At 48.5% G+C, this 14,010-nt stretch overlaps 1 protein-coding gene across 6 annotated transcripts in view; it reads right to left on the bottom strand.

The window, feature by feature from the left end:
- Window positions 1–13,999, bottom strand: part of Srgap2 (SLIT-ROBO Rho GTPase activating protein 2) — a 231,582-nt gene extending 217,583 nt beyond the window's left edge. For all 6 annotated transcript variants that reach the window (XM_021242341.2, XM_021242342.2, XM_004862070.4 and 3 more), the window contains exons 1-2: window positions 13,847–13,999; window positions 11,824–12,431 (exon numbers count right to left, since the gene is read on the bottom strand). In XM_021242341.2, the coding sequence (XP_021098000.1) occupies window positions 11,824–11,890 (67 nt within the window). In that variant the 5' untranslated portion in view covers window positions 11,891–12,431; window positions 13,847–13,999. The remainder of the gene's footprint in view (window positions 1–11,823; window positions 12,432–13,846) is intronic.
- Between the last annotated feature and the right edge of the window lie 11 nt (window positions 14,000–14,010).

Here is a 14,010-nt window from a genome sequence, read left to right as displayed (position 1 = left end):
AAAAATATGAACTGTCATCATTATTAATAGCACTCATTTTAAAACAACAGACTTAGCCTATTCATTAGGTGAAAAGAGAACAAGCATAAACATGAAAACATTTCAAGTCCATACTACAGCATACTTCGTCACAATCCTCAAAAAATCCCTTGGTCGACAAAGGCCCTAATGTATGAAGAGGGACATAACAGCAATACCTCGGTAGTTATCCATTAATTGGTTCTAAGAGATGCAATGAATACCAAAATTGGTGAATACCAAACAAACTGTTTTGGCTGGAAAGGGTAGAGAGTCACGAGGCAACTGGCACCAACAAATTCCAGCTTGCACATATTGTACCAAACAAATGATCAGTATGGGGCAAAACCTTTGAGTCAAAATGCATCGAGTGCCAGGGTGTGACTGTAAGAGTCCAACCCACATCACAGGAGCCCTCGCCCAAAGTCACTTCTCCCACAGCCCAGATGTCAGGGATTAAAGGCCTCCCGTTTCCTTATTTCTTTAATTCTCATTAAAGACAATCATTCAACTTCCTTTTTCTCTTTAAGTACTGCACACAACAACATAAATCTCTGTAACACCAAGCATTACATAAATTCCCTTTCTAGCTCCCTGACATGGGTCAGGAAAATCACACAAACCAGTAATACAGGGAATTTTCTCACTCAGAGTCTCTGGATTTACTGGAATCCAAGGTTTAGTACATTTATCTCGATTAGAGCATCTATTGTGCCCAGTGATCCAGTCGCCAAGTCCACCTCCAAGGCCGTCAAGTAACTGTTCCTCCTTGGAATTCTCCAACTGGGAAGCACATCTTCCTGTCAGATCACCATGCCTGCCTAACTAAACACGTCAGCCACTCTCCAGGCTAGGGCCACTCTGCCACCACCTGGGGGCCATCGACCCTCTGTACGTGTACAGCAGCAGCCATGCGGATATGGCAAGCTCTGGGGTGGGATAACGTCATTCCAAGGATGTAAGTTTTTACCTACTAATGTACCCTACAAGGGACATCATCTCTAACATCTTAAATAAGCAAAACCTGTGAGCCAGATGTTGAAAAGATCTCAGAAAAAACTTAGCCCTAATTTGCTAGATAAGAAAGCAAGACATAAGAATGTCAAGTAGGTATGTACCAGGAACATAGGCAAAAAATCATATTAACTCATTTTTGTATGACAGGACTAGGAAATAAGAACAATCAACTAAACATATACAGCATTTCATAGCTTCACAGGGCTTTCAAATGATTTAATTTGAGTCTCACAGCAGAATTAAATCATCCTGAATTCATGCTGTTTTTCTTCCTCTTTTTTTTTTCTGAAACAAGGTCTTGATGTGTAGTTCAGGACAGCCTCCAACTTATGGCAATCCTCCTGCCTCAGCCTCCCATGTGCTGGGATTATAGGTATGGGCCACCATGCCCAACTTCATGCTCTGTTTTCATCACTTACTAGCTATGTGCTTTGGAGCAAGTTATTTAACTTTATTTTGCTTCATCTGCAAAATGGGGCTAATAACAGCCACCTCACAGGGCTGTTGGGAAATTCCTGAGTTAATATATGTAAAACACTTACGAGTGCTTAGTTAGACCTATGAAACCCTCAGGAAATGCAAGCCATATCCTCATCATTATTAATGAGATGAAACCCTCAGGAAATGCAAGCCATATCCTCATCATTATTAATGAGGCCCAAAACTTACTGCCCTATTTTATGGATGAGGAAACTAGAACTGAAACCTTAGGTAAGCTATTCCCAAAATCAGAGCCAAAGCCAAGCTAGATCCCAAGCTATCTGCCTCCCAATCCAGAACTCTCTCTCTTAGAACCATCCTGTCTGGGTGGAATCTTATAGTTTGTTACGAAACATGCTATTGGTCCAAAAGTAATATTGCTCCAAAATAAGTACCTCACTCACGATGACCCCGAAAGAGCAGTTCAGTCACTTGACAAGATCAGGCCCAGTTCACCCCAAGATAATACACACCCACAAGGCCAGCAGGAACAAGGAGCAGACGGCTGAGGGATTTCAATGTTTGGAGAAATTGCTGCCATCTCTTTTAAAGCTCATGGCATGCCGTGTCCTGGTCAGCTCACACTCTTGGGTCCTTTGCTTTTTGTGCTTTGTCTTCCTGTGGATCCCTGGCCACTCAGTCACCCATGGCTGGTGAGGTCATCCTCTCCAGAGAGCATTCGGATCCTACCCACTAGGCTGCGATTCTAAATACCGGATCTGGGCTCAAACAGCAAAGACAAGGTCCTGACTTTCACAGTGTCTTTGGGTCACTTGCCCACCCGTGAGTGCATTTTCAGAAGAAAAGGGGGGGGCGGGGGTTGCCCTAAAATACCAACCAAAATGGACGAGACATACTTCCCAGCTGTCTTCCTTCCTCGGGAACATATATTTCAATTTCAGGACCATCCATTCATAATGCAAAAATAAGGTCAGACCTACTGAACACCAAACGACCTGAAAAACCCGAGGGGAGAGTTTTCCTGTTTGTCTCCTTGGTCCTTTCCTCTCCATTCACCACAGATCACACAGCTGCTTCTAACTGGATAATGGCTCTAGCCAAACCCATGCTTTGCAATGTACCCCAAGAGTTCCTTGTTCACATCAACACTGTTCTAACTCCTGGTCAAGACAGACCTAAACTTTCTCAAATTTACATTTTGAATACCTGTTAAAAATGACAACTAAAGCCAGGTGTGGTGGCACACACCTGTGATCCCAGCACTCTGGAGGCTGAGGCAGAAGGATCACAAGTTCAAGGCCAACCTGGGCTACATAGTGAGTTCAGGGCCACCCTGAACTACACAGTGAGACCATCTCCAGAAAAAGAAAAAAAAAATCCTGGACAAGTGTAAAATGTGTTCTCCTTCAATTATGCTGTTTTGCTTTACCTTTGTTTTAAACTTTTAGGAATTTCAGAATTGATATTTTTCTTGGTTTCCATGGTGAAAGATGTGACTGGAGTATACCTCTGGAGCAAAAATGCTAAAGTAGGGGAGGTAACACAGTCAGCAAAAGGTGCCCTATTGGAGGGGGCGACTCAGTGGTGCTGTAGTACCTGCCTGTGTGCAGTACACAATATTCACCACATTTACTCTATTTTGAATTTCAAGTAACATGAATAAGGAAGTGGGCTTTTTTTTTTAAATGGGGAGTTGACTGCAGAAATGTGACATCATAGCACTGTCATATCCATTCTCAACTCAGCGAAGTGCTCAATTCAGTTTGCAAACATTTTAGTGTGTGCTATGTGCCAGAAGCTGACCAGAATGAATAAAGCCAGTTCTATCCCTGACCGGAAATGAACAAAGCCAGTTCTATCCCAAAGGTGCACAGTGAGTAGTAAACAATAGCTGTAAACAAAGCTTACAATGTAACATAATGAGGGCAGGATAAGAGTGCCCACACAGAGAGAGGCCAGAAGGGATGCAGAGCACAGGCGGAGATGCCAGGCATCCTGCTGGGACCCGGACACAGAGTTACTGAGCTAAGGGTGAGCATACGCAGAGAACAGGACAAAGAAATTTTCCAGGTTCAAGGAAGAGGACCCATTCCAAAGAAGACACAGCGTGGATAAATCCTGAAGCATGACATAACATGCTATTTCAGTACGGAAACTAGAAACAGTTCGACTCTGCGATATAAGACCTGAGCAGGACAAATGGGAAATGCTGAGTGTGAAGTCTTTTATGCTATGACTTTAGCAGAATAACAAGTGTTTTTTAATCACTTCACTGACATTATACAAAGATATACTGTCAAGATCTAAAAGAAGTATTTCTGTTTCTAAAAGAAATACCCCATTTAAAGAGCATTCATTTATTCACTCATTTTTAATGTCAAGAAATATTTCCTGAGAGCCCCGTTTGGGCCACAATAGTATTTTAGACATGTTTCCTATGTGAAGGGATCTCAGAATTAAAGCAATGTACTTAGCATCTAATGCTTGTCATACAAGGAGCTAATACTTTACACACATTTGTAATCAACAGCAAGGTAAGCCTTGTTATCTCCATCCACAGAAGAAGATGCTTGGAAGGGGACCGACTAGAGCAAAATCACAGAGCTACAAGGTGATACTGACAAGACTTCGATTCAGTGCTGGCTCCAGTGCCATATTCTTTGCACTGCACCACATGACTTTAAAACACTCCTCCCAGAAGAAAGACTGGAATACAAATATTTCAAACATAAGGCACTGTGAGATCAATGCCACATGAGAACTATTATGAGAAGCGTTGTGTGGGTGAACTAGAGAGAAGGGTCATTTCTGGTCCTAGTGATCAAAGAAGGCATCCTAGGAGACTGGGGCTTTAGCAGAAGAGTGCGATTTCAGAAGAGAGGGGAGGATGCGGGATTAGGCAGGGAGAAAAAAGGGTCCCAGGAACAGCACTCAGACTCCGGCGATGGCCAAGGTTCTAATTCCTGCTCTTTCACTCCAGAGCAGAGCCTGGAGAGTTACTGAATATCCCACACCTCACTCTCTTCATCAGCAAAACGGACAGTCATGTGCTCCTCCTGTAAGGAATGAAACAATCTAGACAAAGTATTTAGGAAAATGCCTCGCACATGATAAGCCCCAAACAACAAAACGCTAGCAAACAGTCCCCAGGGGCTGCCAGTCCTCAAAGGAAAATGAGAAATGGTTGAAATGACAAGCTGAGGACCACGTCCACAGCTACCTGAGAAAGTTGTTCGCCCTTCAGCAGTAAACAGGGAACCCGTGATCAGACAAAAGCTGCATATTCGTAACATTCTGAGCAGATACTATTCGAGCCCCTGCCCTCTCCTAGGCCTGGCTCCCCAGTCACCCCTTCTAGGAGGGGCGATCCTCTGGGCCTGGTTCAGCAGGTCTATGGGAACACACACACCACCACCTGTCAGCTCCTAAGGGGGCCAGGACTCTTTCTTCCTTTCGCCCTCTATTCTGTTCCCTCACTCCCAGAAACACAGGAATGGCAGAGACACAATTATTAACCCAAATGCCCTGAGAGACTGTTTGTCTTTCTCACTGAAGACAGACAAATTTTTCAGGAACCAATCTGGGTAGCATGGATCATCATTTGTTTCTTACTTTTTAAAACATGGTAATACCTGGCCTTTACTTATTTTTCAATTAAAGTCTTTTCTATAGCATGATTTCATTTTGGGGGGTGGGTACTAAGGATTGAATCCAGGGCCTTTGCACTGAGGTACATTCCCAGCCCTTTTTATTTTTTATTTTGAGACAGGATCTTCCTAAACTGCAAAACTACCCAGGTTGGGCTCAAACTTGTGATCTTCCTGTCTCATCCTCTCAGAATGCTAGTATTACAGGCATGGACCACCATACCTGGCTATAGTGCTTGTTTATTAACACTCCATTATAGTAAAGAAACATTTAGGGGACTGGAGATTTAGCTCAGTGGTGCCACGCCCCCCAGCAAGTGCAAAGTCCTGAGTTTGATTCCCAGTACCGGAAAAAAAAAAAGAAACATTTAGGGGTGATGGTTATGTTCACTATCTTGACTATGAGTTTTATAGGTGTTTCACATGTCAAAGATTATCAAATTGAGCACAAGGACCTGAGTTCGATCCCTGGTACCAAAAAAAAAAAAAAAGAGTATCAAATTGTACACCTTAAACATGTACAGTTTATGAAGCATCAATTCAACCTCAATAAAACTATTAAAACTACAATACAAGCTTAGTATTTCACGTAGTTATTTACTAAAAGGCCTAAAACTACTGCTAATAATATAATACAATGCTCATATTATAAAAGATACTTACTCATAATATGAAAATATAAATACACATATTAAAACTTAGGTCTCGGGGCCAGGGATTTAGCTCAGTGGTTTCACCGCCTGCTGCGCAAGCGCAAGGACCTGAGATCAATCCCCGGTACCAAAAAAAAACCAAAAAAACTTACGTCTAAAAAATTTATCAGGATCAAGTGATCATGTAGAAATGTATACACAACACTCATAAAATGCTGATACAGACAACAGTTTTTAAAAATAGGACTACACTCTGTTCAGAGCAGCATTATTCCAATGAGCAAAAGGTGGAAGCAACCCTAGAGCACATCAACAAATCAAAGGATAAACAAAATGTGGTCTATACATACAATGGAATATTACTCAGCCTTATAAAGGACAGGACATATGCCACAACATGGTCAAGCTAAGCAAAATAAGCCAGCAACAAAAGGACAAATACCACACGACCCCACTTCTGTGAGGTACTTAAGAGTTGTCAGACAGAGACAGAAAGTAGAACGGTGGCTGCCAGGGGCTGGAGGTAGGGAGAGAGGAGTTATTGTTTAGTGGGTACCAAGTCTCTATATTGCAAGATGCAAAGTGCTCTGTGGACGGATGGTGACAGAGGCTTCACAACGTCAGTGTCCTTCATGTCACTTGACCGTCCATGCCCCAACTCCCCATGATGGACGCAACCCTTATACACTGCAAACATGGACTCAGAAAACTGAAGTTTAAACAAGAATGGTTAGGATGGTAAATCTTACATCTAACATGTAATTAAAGAAAGAAAAGAGAGTTCCTACACGTTATCATCAAAGGTGTTTATAATTTCTATAAACATTTTTAAGAGTGCTCTCCTTTTTGTTGTTTTTTGGTTTTTTGAGACAAGGTCTCACTACGTAGTTGGCCTCAAACTTTCGGTATACCTCCTGCCTCAGCCTACAGGTGCTGGAATTACAGGTGTGCCACGCCCATCTTTACATTATTTATTTTTAAATCAAACCATTTCCAAAGTAATTTTTCCACAATCCCCAGAAGATCAATTCCAGAGCGGACACCATTTATAACTGTTCACTTGCCTTTTATTACTAGTGGAAATCTACACATCCTCAGCTTTTCCCCTCACCATAACACGGTATTTCCCTAGTGTGGCCATCAGAGGCCCAGGGTTCAGGTGCTAAGTGCAACTCCCTTGAAGAAAACTTCCCTTCAGAAGGGAAACTCTACAGGGCCCAGCAGTTAAAAAAGAAGAGACCTCCCAAAGCTCACAGGAGAAACCCTTGGGACTTGTCTACACCTTAGCCAGGGGGCTGCAAGGCGGACAGGCCCCAGCTACTACTCAAGGTTCTTCTGCACAGGAAACTGCTGCTTCCATCCCCCAGGAGAAAGCCTGACATTTCACAGCAGGGACCACAGAGAGCCTTTTCAAACAATCAGGGCTCTGCACGGCACACAGTCTACCTGGCCGCCAGCCTCTCCCTTTCTTCTAGAGGGTCTTGCATCTCTGAGAAACACCATGTCTGATTTTCTCCGAGAGCTTCATTCTTCCAGAGCGCCATGCTGCACAGTGGCTATGTTCCCTGAGCAGGGGAAGAGGAGCCCTCAATCATCTCACGGGAAGATGATAGCTACTGCTCGGGGATTCCAAGATGTTTTACTGCAGCTTTGCACAAACTGATTATATTTAAAGCTCCCTCAGGGAGTGGGGGTGGGGTGGGGCTGGAAGGGAAGAAGGTTCAGGAGACCTGTGCTGGCTAAGTGAGGAGCTGCTGGACCCAGGGGAGCAGGCTTGTTTAAATACCAGCAATCAGCACTCCCCAGAGCATGTGCATACACAACAGCAGGACTCCAAGGGCTCTGAAAGGGTTAAATGCTCAGGCAAAGGCCTGCACTTCTATCAAAATGCTCCAGATGGAAATTACGAAAATCCACTTCTCAGCTCTGTGATGCACACACACTGTTCTCTTAAGACATGACAGAGAGAGAGAGAGAGAGAGAGGAGACTCCTAATGTTCTCAAGAAAGAGAATCTGAGTGCTCAGTCAGCACACAGCGCCATGTTGTTTGAAATTGTTCCCCCTGGAATATTTGCATTAATTGCCAATGTCAAGCTTTCTGGGGGACTATACAAATTTAAGGAATGGAGAGGCAAAAAGAAAGGGGCCTTGAGCAAGGAAGGACAACAGCCAGGGCTGTAGGCAGCAAGGTGAATTCACCCAACCAGTCATCTCCAGTACCATGCCTTCTGCCTCACTACCTTTCACTACTCAAGGTTGTGACCATGAACCTGACCAGGGTTGGCAAAAATTTTCAGAGTAGCTGAGGGTGGTGGCACACGCCTGTGATCCCAGCACTGGGGAGACTGAGGCAGGAGGACTGCTGCAAGTTCAAACCCAGCCTGAACTACACAGCAAGACCCTGTCTCAAAAAAAACAACAAAAAGAATTTCCAGAGATTAGTATATTCGTTTTGTAAATTAGAAAAGATTACATAGAAAGGCTAAGTAAGAATATTAGTGCTTCTGAGCCTGATACTGAAAGTCATGAACTTTCAAAGGAATCTGAACACCTGCAAACCAGAAACAATGATGGTTTTTAAAAAGGCAGCTACTGGGCAGGTTGCCTAAGGAGGCACGCCCCTCATAAAACCACACTGGGGTCGAGTTGGGGCTGCTGCCTCAGAAGCTCTTCAGGGCACACGCAAGCAGGTAGCTTACAGGGAGGCAAAGCCACAGGCCTGAGGGAGTTCTGCGAAGTCCACTGAGAGAGCACTTGATTCAAACCATGCTAACTGAAAAGCAGAGCCAGGGCTCCTGGTAGACACACAGAGAGCAGCAGGGACAGTTCACCTGTTTGTCTTGCACACAAGGAAACTGACGTCCAAATAAATACCCTTTGTTATTACTGGATGAACTTAAACTAGAACTCAAGTTTCATTTCTGTCATTTAGCATCTAGCACTTTAGAAACAGATGGGCATTGCAGCCTCACCCATCAGCCCAAGAAGGCTCACTAACAAAGGGTAGGCCGTAGAAGAGCCCAGTGTTGCGCGATTTACATACACTGTCTCACTGAGTGCTCACAGCTACCTTCATAAATATGTGTTATTTTGCCTGCTTTTCACATTAAGAAACTGAGGTGAGGGCCGGGGATTTAGCTCAGTGGTTTCACTGCCTGCTGCACAAGCGCAAGGACCAGAGTTCGATCCCTGGTACCAAAAAAAAAAAACCAAAGAAACTGAGGTGAGGCAAGGCTTGTAATGAGCAGCAAAACAGAGATTTAAACCTGGGCCCTCTGTCTCCAACACTTGCACTCATAATCACCAATCCAAACTGCTTTGCTGTTACAGCAATTTTCTTTTCTTATCCTTATCCTAACTTCTGTAAGAGAAATAAGGCTGGCAGCAGTGAGAGGCCCACAGAACACATAAAAAGCTGAAATTCACAATTCTGACTCAGGGCTTCTAGGCAGCTCGAGGCACAGCCAACCTCGAACCCGTGCCCTGTCTCCAGATCCTGTGCCTTTCCACAGAATGTGCAGGTTCGAGAACATAAGCTTCCTGAGGTGAGGATTCTGTTGTCTTCACAAGTATATACCAGCCCCCAGGACACAAAGTAGGTAGGCACTCAATAAACAGCTGATGAATAAAGGAATGAAGTCCAACTGCACGATCTGGCTGTGTAACCTTAGGAGGGCTCTGTATTCTTTCTCAGCCTCAGTTTCCTCATGTGGTGAAGAGGGGGACAATACCCCCTTCCTGGACCAGTGCAAGGGTTAATTTAAACCAGACCATTCATGTAAAGCACTGGGGACAGGACCGAACATAACGAGCACACAAAAATGTAAACTATTAACATTACTACTACTATTCTTCATGGACAGATTTGGGCTCCTTAATAAGTTTTTCTTTTTTTCCACCCTGATCAGGTAAGTTTCATACTAAAAGAGAGAACAGGGAGTTCCGAGTCGGTAAAGCTGCTCCTGGCTTCAGATCTGCTCCCACCTAGCTGTGTGACCTTGGACAAGCCTCTTTGGGTCTCTGTACTCTCCTCAGCTGCAAAATGAGGGACTAAACTATTCAAATCCATTCCATAACCACTCACAGAGGTCCTTCTGTGAGGAAGACACCATGTCTTGTCACCTATAAAATTCTATGATCCTGAAGAGTGTCCAGGAAAAAATACAAAAGCAAAGCTAGTCTCCTTCCTGTGGCAAGGTTGAAGAGAAACCCCAAGTAGCTGACTGCATTACATCATTTCAAAGAGCAGTGTTTGTACATGAAGTGTACAATTTTGAGACACTCATGACAAATCCTTTACCAATAAAAAAATTGGCAGATTCCATTAACACCGGTCAGCTCTGAACCTTCCAAAAAATAAACCTGTAAAATCACTTTGCACCTTAAGTCAAATGGTGAGCTTCTGGAAAATCTGGAAAAGTCAAAGTTATTAACACTCCCGATGGCAACAGTTACAAATACGATACATATATTTTTTAAATGTCCTATCTGGGTAAAACTGCAGGGGGGAATTCCCAGAGCAGAACACACTGCATCTGGACAGGTCACAGAGGCCAGGGGCCTACTGTTTACAGAAACAGGCTGGGATTAGGAACAGTGACAAGAGGCCAAGATCTCAATTATAACTCACAGCCACACCTCTCTCCATCCCTGTCCAACTGAGCTATCAATCATCAACTCCCCCATCTCTGTAACAAACCTACCAATATTTGCAGGCAAGTGAGAGGAAGGTCGCCTAGTGCACCTCCAGCACTGACCAAACTGATGACACAGAAAAGGCCTGCAGACACAGTGGCTACTTCAAAGTGCCTTCCAACCTGCCAAGAGACAAGGGAGCTGCCCCCTTCACACTCCACCCCTACTCCTAGCCTAGGCAGTCTTTAAAAGGGAGACATGGTCCCTCCCAAGTCCTCTATGAGAGAAAAAGGTCTCTCCTAGCACTGGTGCAGGGAAGGAAGGAGGGGCCCCTCCCTCTGTACTCTGAAACAAAGGAAAACCCCGAGCTCCAACCATGTGGTATAACATTCAAGGCCACCCATCTCTCCCACTCCCCAGGTAAGGTCTCAATGGGCTGGAGCCACATGCCCTTTCCAGTGACTGGTCAGGAAGGGGCAGTGCCTTGCAAATACATGGTAGGGCTCTTTCACAGGCACAAACCCCATGTAAGGGGTTAAGAAAACGCTATCTGGGTTTGGGCTCTGACTGACCAGCCAAGTCAGCCGGTAGACTAGATGAGACAGGGCACTTACTTTCTCCATGTCTACGTTTTGTTTTACCCTTCACATTTTTGCAGAAAGGGAAATGGGGCTTTAAAAGCACACATTCTGGAGCAGAGGATGACAGCACAGAAGAGTTAAACAATTATGTCTTCCCATTTTCCAAAATCAGTAACACTCTGAAACCCTAACATCCCAACTCTATTCAGATACAGGTGAGGACAGAGGCTGGGTATGGGTGGCCTTATTCTGTCTGTCTTCTGATCTCCACCGATACAAGCAGCGTCACCAGGGACCAGGTAGGTACAAGGTGTACCCAAGATGGCTAGGGACTTTCTGGGGCCAGTGCCATAACAAATCTCACGCTTTAATACAATGCATTGGAACAAACCCCGCCTATCTCAGGGCCCTCCGAATGGTACACCTTCTCAGGGTTGCCTTTCTGTCTGGACTCTTCGACCTCGGAAATAAACGTACAAACACCTGTCAGATCTCAGCTGTCGTTTGAGGACACCTGACTCAAATGCCCAGAGGCAAACTGCTGCCTTTTTTCTACCCTTGGACCTCCTGCCCCTCCCCCACCCTGTTCAACCTGGGGGAGGGACTGCCAAAATCCTGGCCAGCCCGATACACGTTCTGAAAGCCCGCTCCGAAAATCGCTTCCCTGCCCAGCCTGGGGAGGCTCAGACCCTCCCCGTGGAACCACCGCTGGGGTCTGCCGGCCCCACCTGCTCCGCCCAAAGAAATGAACAGCCTGCACATCGGGATGGAAATATACGCCTCACCAGTCCACACAGCGTGTGCATTATGCTGTTTTTCAAAGCCCTTACCTTTGACCTGAGTATCGTATTCTGCTATGATCTCCTTATCCTTTTTGAATTTGGCTGGAGACGTCATGTTTTCCTTTTTTCTTCCAAATTCGAATTGAGAATTGATAGATCCACCAGAAAAATCCAACCGCCGAAATCAATACCTCCAAGACCGCTTCTCCCAAGAGCAAAAGGGGCCCCCCGCGGTGGTCTCCAGCGCTCCAGGGAGCGCGGGCTGCGGGCTAGGCAGGCGGCTACGGCGGGCACATGCAGACGGTGGGCGCTGGGGCCAGGCGCGGCGGCGGGTTTCTGTGCTAGAGCCGGAGCCGCAGCCTCAGCATTAGCCGGGAGAACTGCAGCGCCCAGAGGCTGGCCTGGGGTCTGACATCAACGACACAGGAGGGGAATGGAAGTCCTTTCGCACAACATGGTGTGGGGGTGCGGGGGTGTGGACGCGCCCAGCTGTGTCCCCGGGAGGAACGGGTCTGTATCTGGTGCCGGGGAGGGCTGGGCGAGCTTCGCGGGTTTTGGTCGTACAGGCTCGAAGATACAGCAAATCAAATCCCAGACGGGAGCCGAGCCGCGGCAGCGAGGACTGGATCGGAAGTCGTCTGCTCCGGTTCACTTGCCTGTAAATGCAGGAAAAGGGGGAGGGGGCGATCAGCCCGAGCTCAGATCCTAATCGTGGCGGGGGTGGGGTCGCGGACGTCTCTCGGAGTCCCGCCTGGGGCCATTCATCTCGGCCAACGCTGCCGGACCGGCAGAGCGGAGAGCAGCGAGGTGGGGAGGAAGGAAGCTCCCTCCGGATTTTGTTTTAAGGCTGAAAGAAAACACTTTGGAGCGGCGGCCGGCCGGGCTCCGGGCGGGGACTGCGGCACCTCGGCGGCTTTCCGACCCCTGGGAGCGCCGGGCAGCCTCCAGCCCGAGGGGGCCCTCCCAGCCCGGCCGCCGACACAGCTCCCGACCCCCGGGGGGCGCCTCCCTGGACATCAAAGGGGATCAAAGCTGAAGAGAGACCAGCCACCCGGGCACAACTCTTCTTTCCCTCCCGCCACTCCTCCCAGTTGTTTTGTTTTGGGTTGCTAGCTTCTCCTGGCAGCGGGGGGGGGGGGGGGGGGGCAGAAAAAAGCCTGCTCGGCACGGGACACATCCAGGAAAACAATGTGGTCGGCCGAATCAGGAAACGGGTTAGAGGCGAGGGTCGGAGCCGGGAAAACCGAGGGATCGGGGGTGGAAGGCAGCCGTCACCTCCCCTAAACCAGGGACGGGAGTGACTCTACATGCCACCATCCTCAGTGTGTGTGGTCACCCAACCCCAGGCGAGGGTGGGGAGAGGTCGGTGAGGGTCGCACCGGGAGGAGATCCCGCCCCGACCGGCCCGGGAGGGAGGCGGGAGGGAAGCGGGTGGAGCGCAGCGCCCGGGCGAGGGGCGACCCTCCCTCCTCGGCCGCCCCTGCCCCTCCGGGGATGGGAGGAGGAGGAGGAGGCTCCCCCGCGTGTCCCCCGCTTCCCGTGGCTGGAGGGAGGGGAGAAGGGCGAGGCGGCAGGGTACGGGCGGCTGTGAGGTGGGGTCCCGGGCCGGCGGGAGCTGCACACGCCCGGAGGCGGGAGAGGGCAAGGAGAGGACGGCCCGGAGGTGCGGGGCGGCGAGGAGACTGCGGGGCGCTGCGAGGCCGCGCGACGCGGGTCTGCGGGGGAGGAGGGCCCTTCGGGGCGGGCCGGGCGGCCGGCCGGGGCCGCTCGGGGAAGAGCCCCGGAAGCTGAGGAGCTACCATCCTTCGGCGCACGGCCCAGGCTGGGAGACTGGGGAGCCGGGCTGGGGGGGCTGGGGGGGCTGGGGAGGCTGGGGGGCGCGGAGCCCCGGAGACTCGCGGCCCGGGGAGGTATTATGGGCTGTGCCGGGACCTCGGAGAGGGCCGGGGGCGCGGCCTGAGGGGCTCCGGGCGGTGGCACCGCGCCCTCGCTTCCCGCCCCGGCCGGGTTTCTTCAGTCAGGGCTTCAGCCTGGCGCTCGGGAAGGAAAGGGAGAGGGAAGGCGCCTTTACCTGGCTCCGACGCGATGGGTCCCAGACCCCCGGCTCCGCTTCCCACTCAGAGCTCTCCTCCCCTCTTGCCAGCCACCCGCTTCTACGCAGCTCAGCCCCCCAGTCCCGGGACCAGCTTCAGCCAACTCCGCAGGACCCCGCCGGGAAGCAGAGCCCACCCCCTA

This window comes from Heterocephalus glaber, unplaced genomic scaffold, assembly GCF_053883595.1.
Source record: "Heterocephalus glaber isolate CG9 unplaced genomic scaffold, H.glaber_assembly_v1.0 deba00001600, whole genome shotgun sequence".
In the NCBI taxonomy this organism is placed as follows: Eukaryota; Metazoa; Chordata; class Mammalia; order Rodentia; family Bathyergidae; genus Heterocephalus; species Heterocephalus glaber.
The sequence above is the reverse complement of the archived record's forward strand: the minus strand, read 5'-3'. Positions and strand labels throughout refer to the sequence as shown.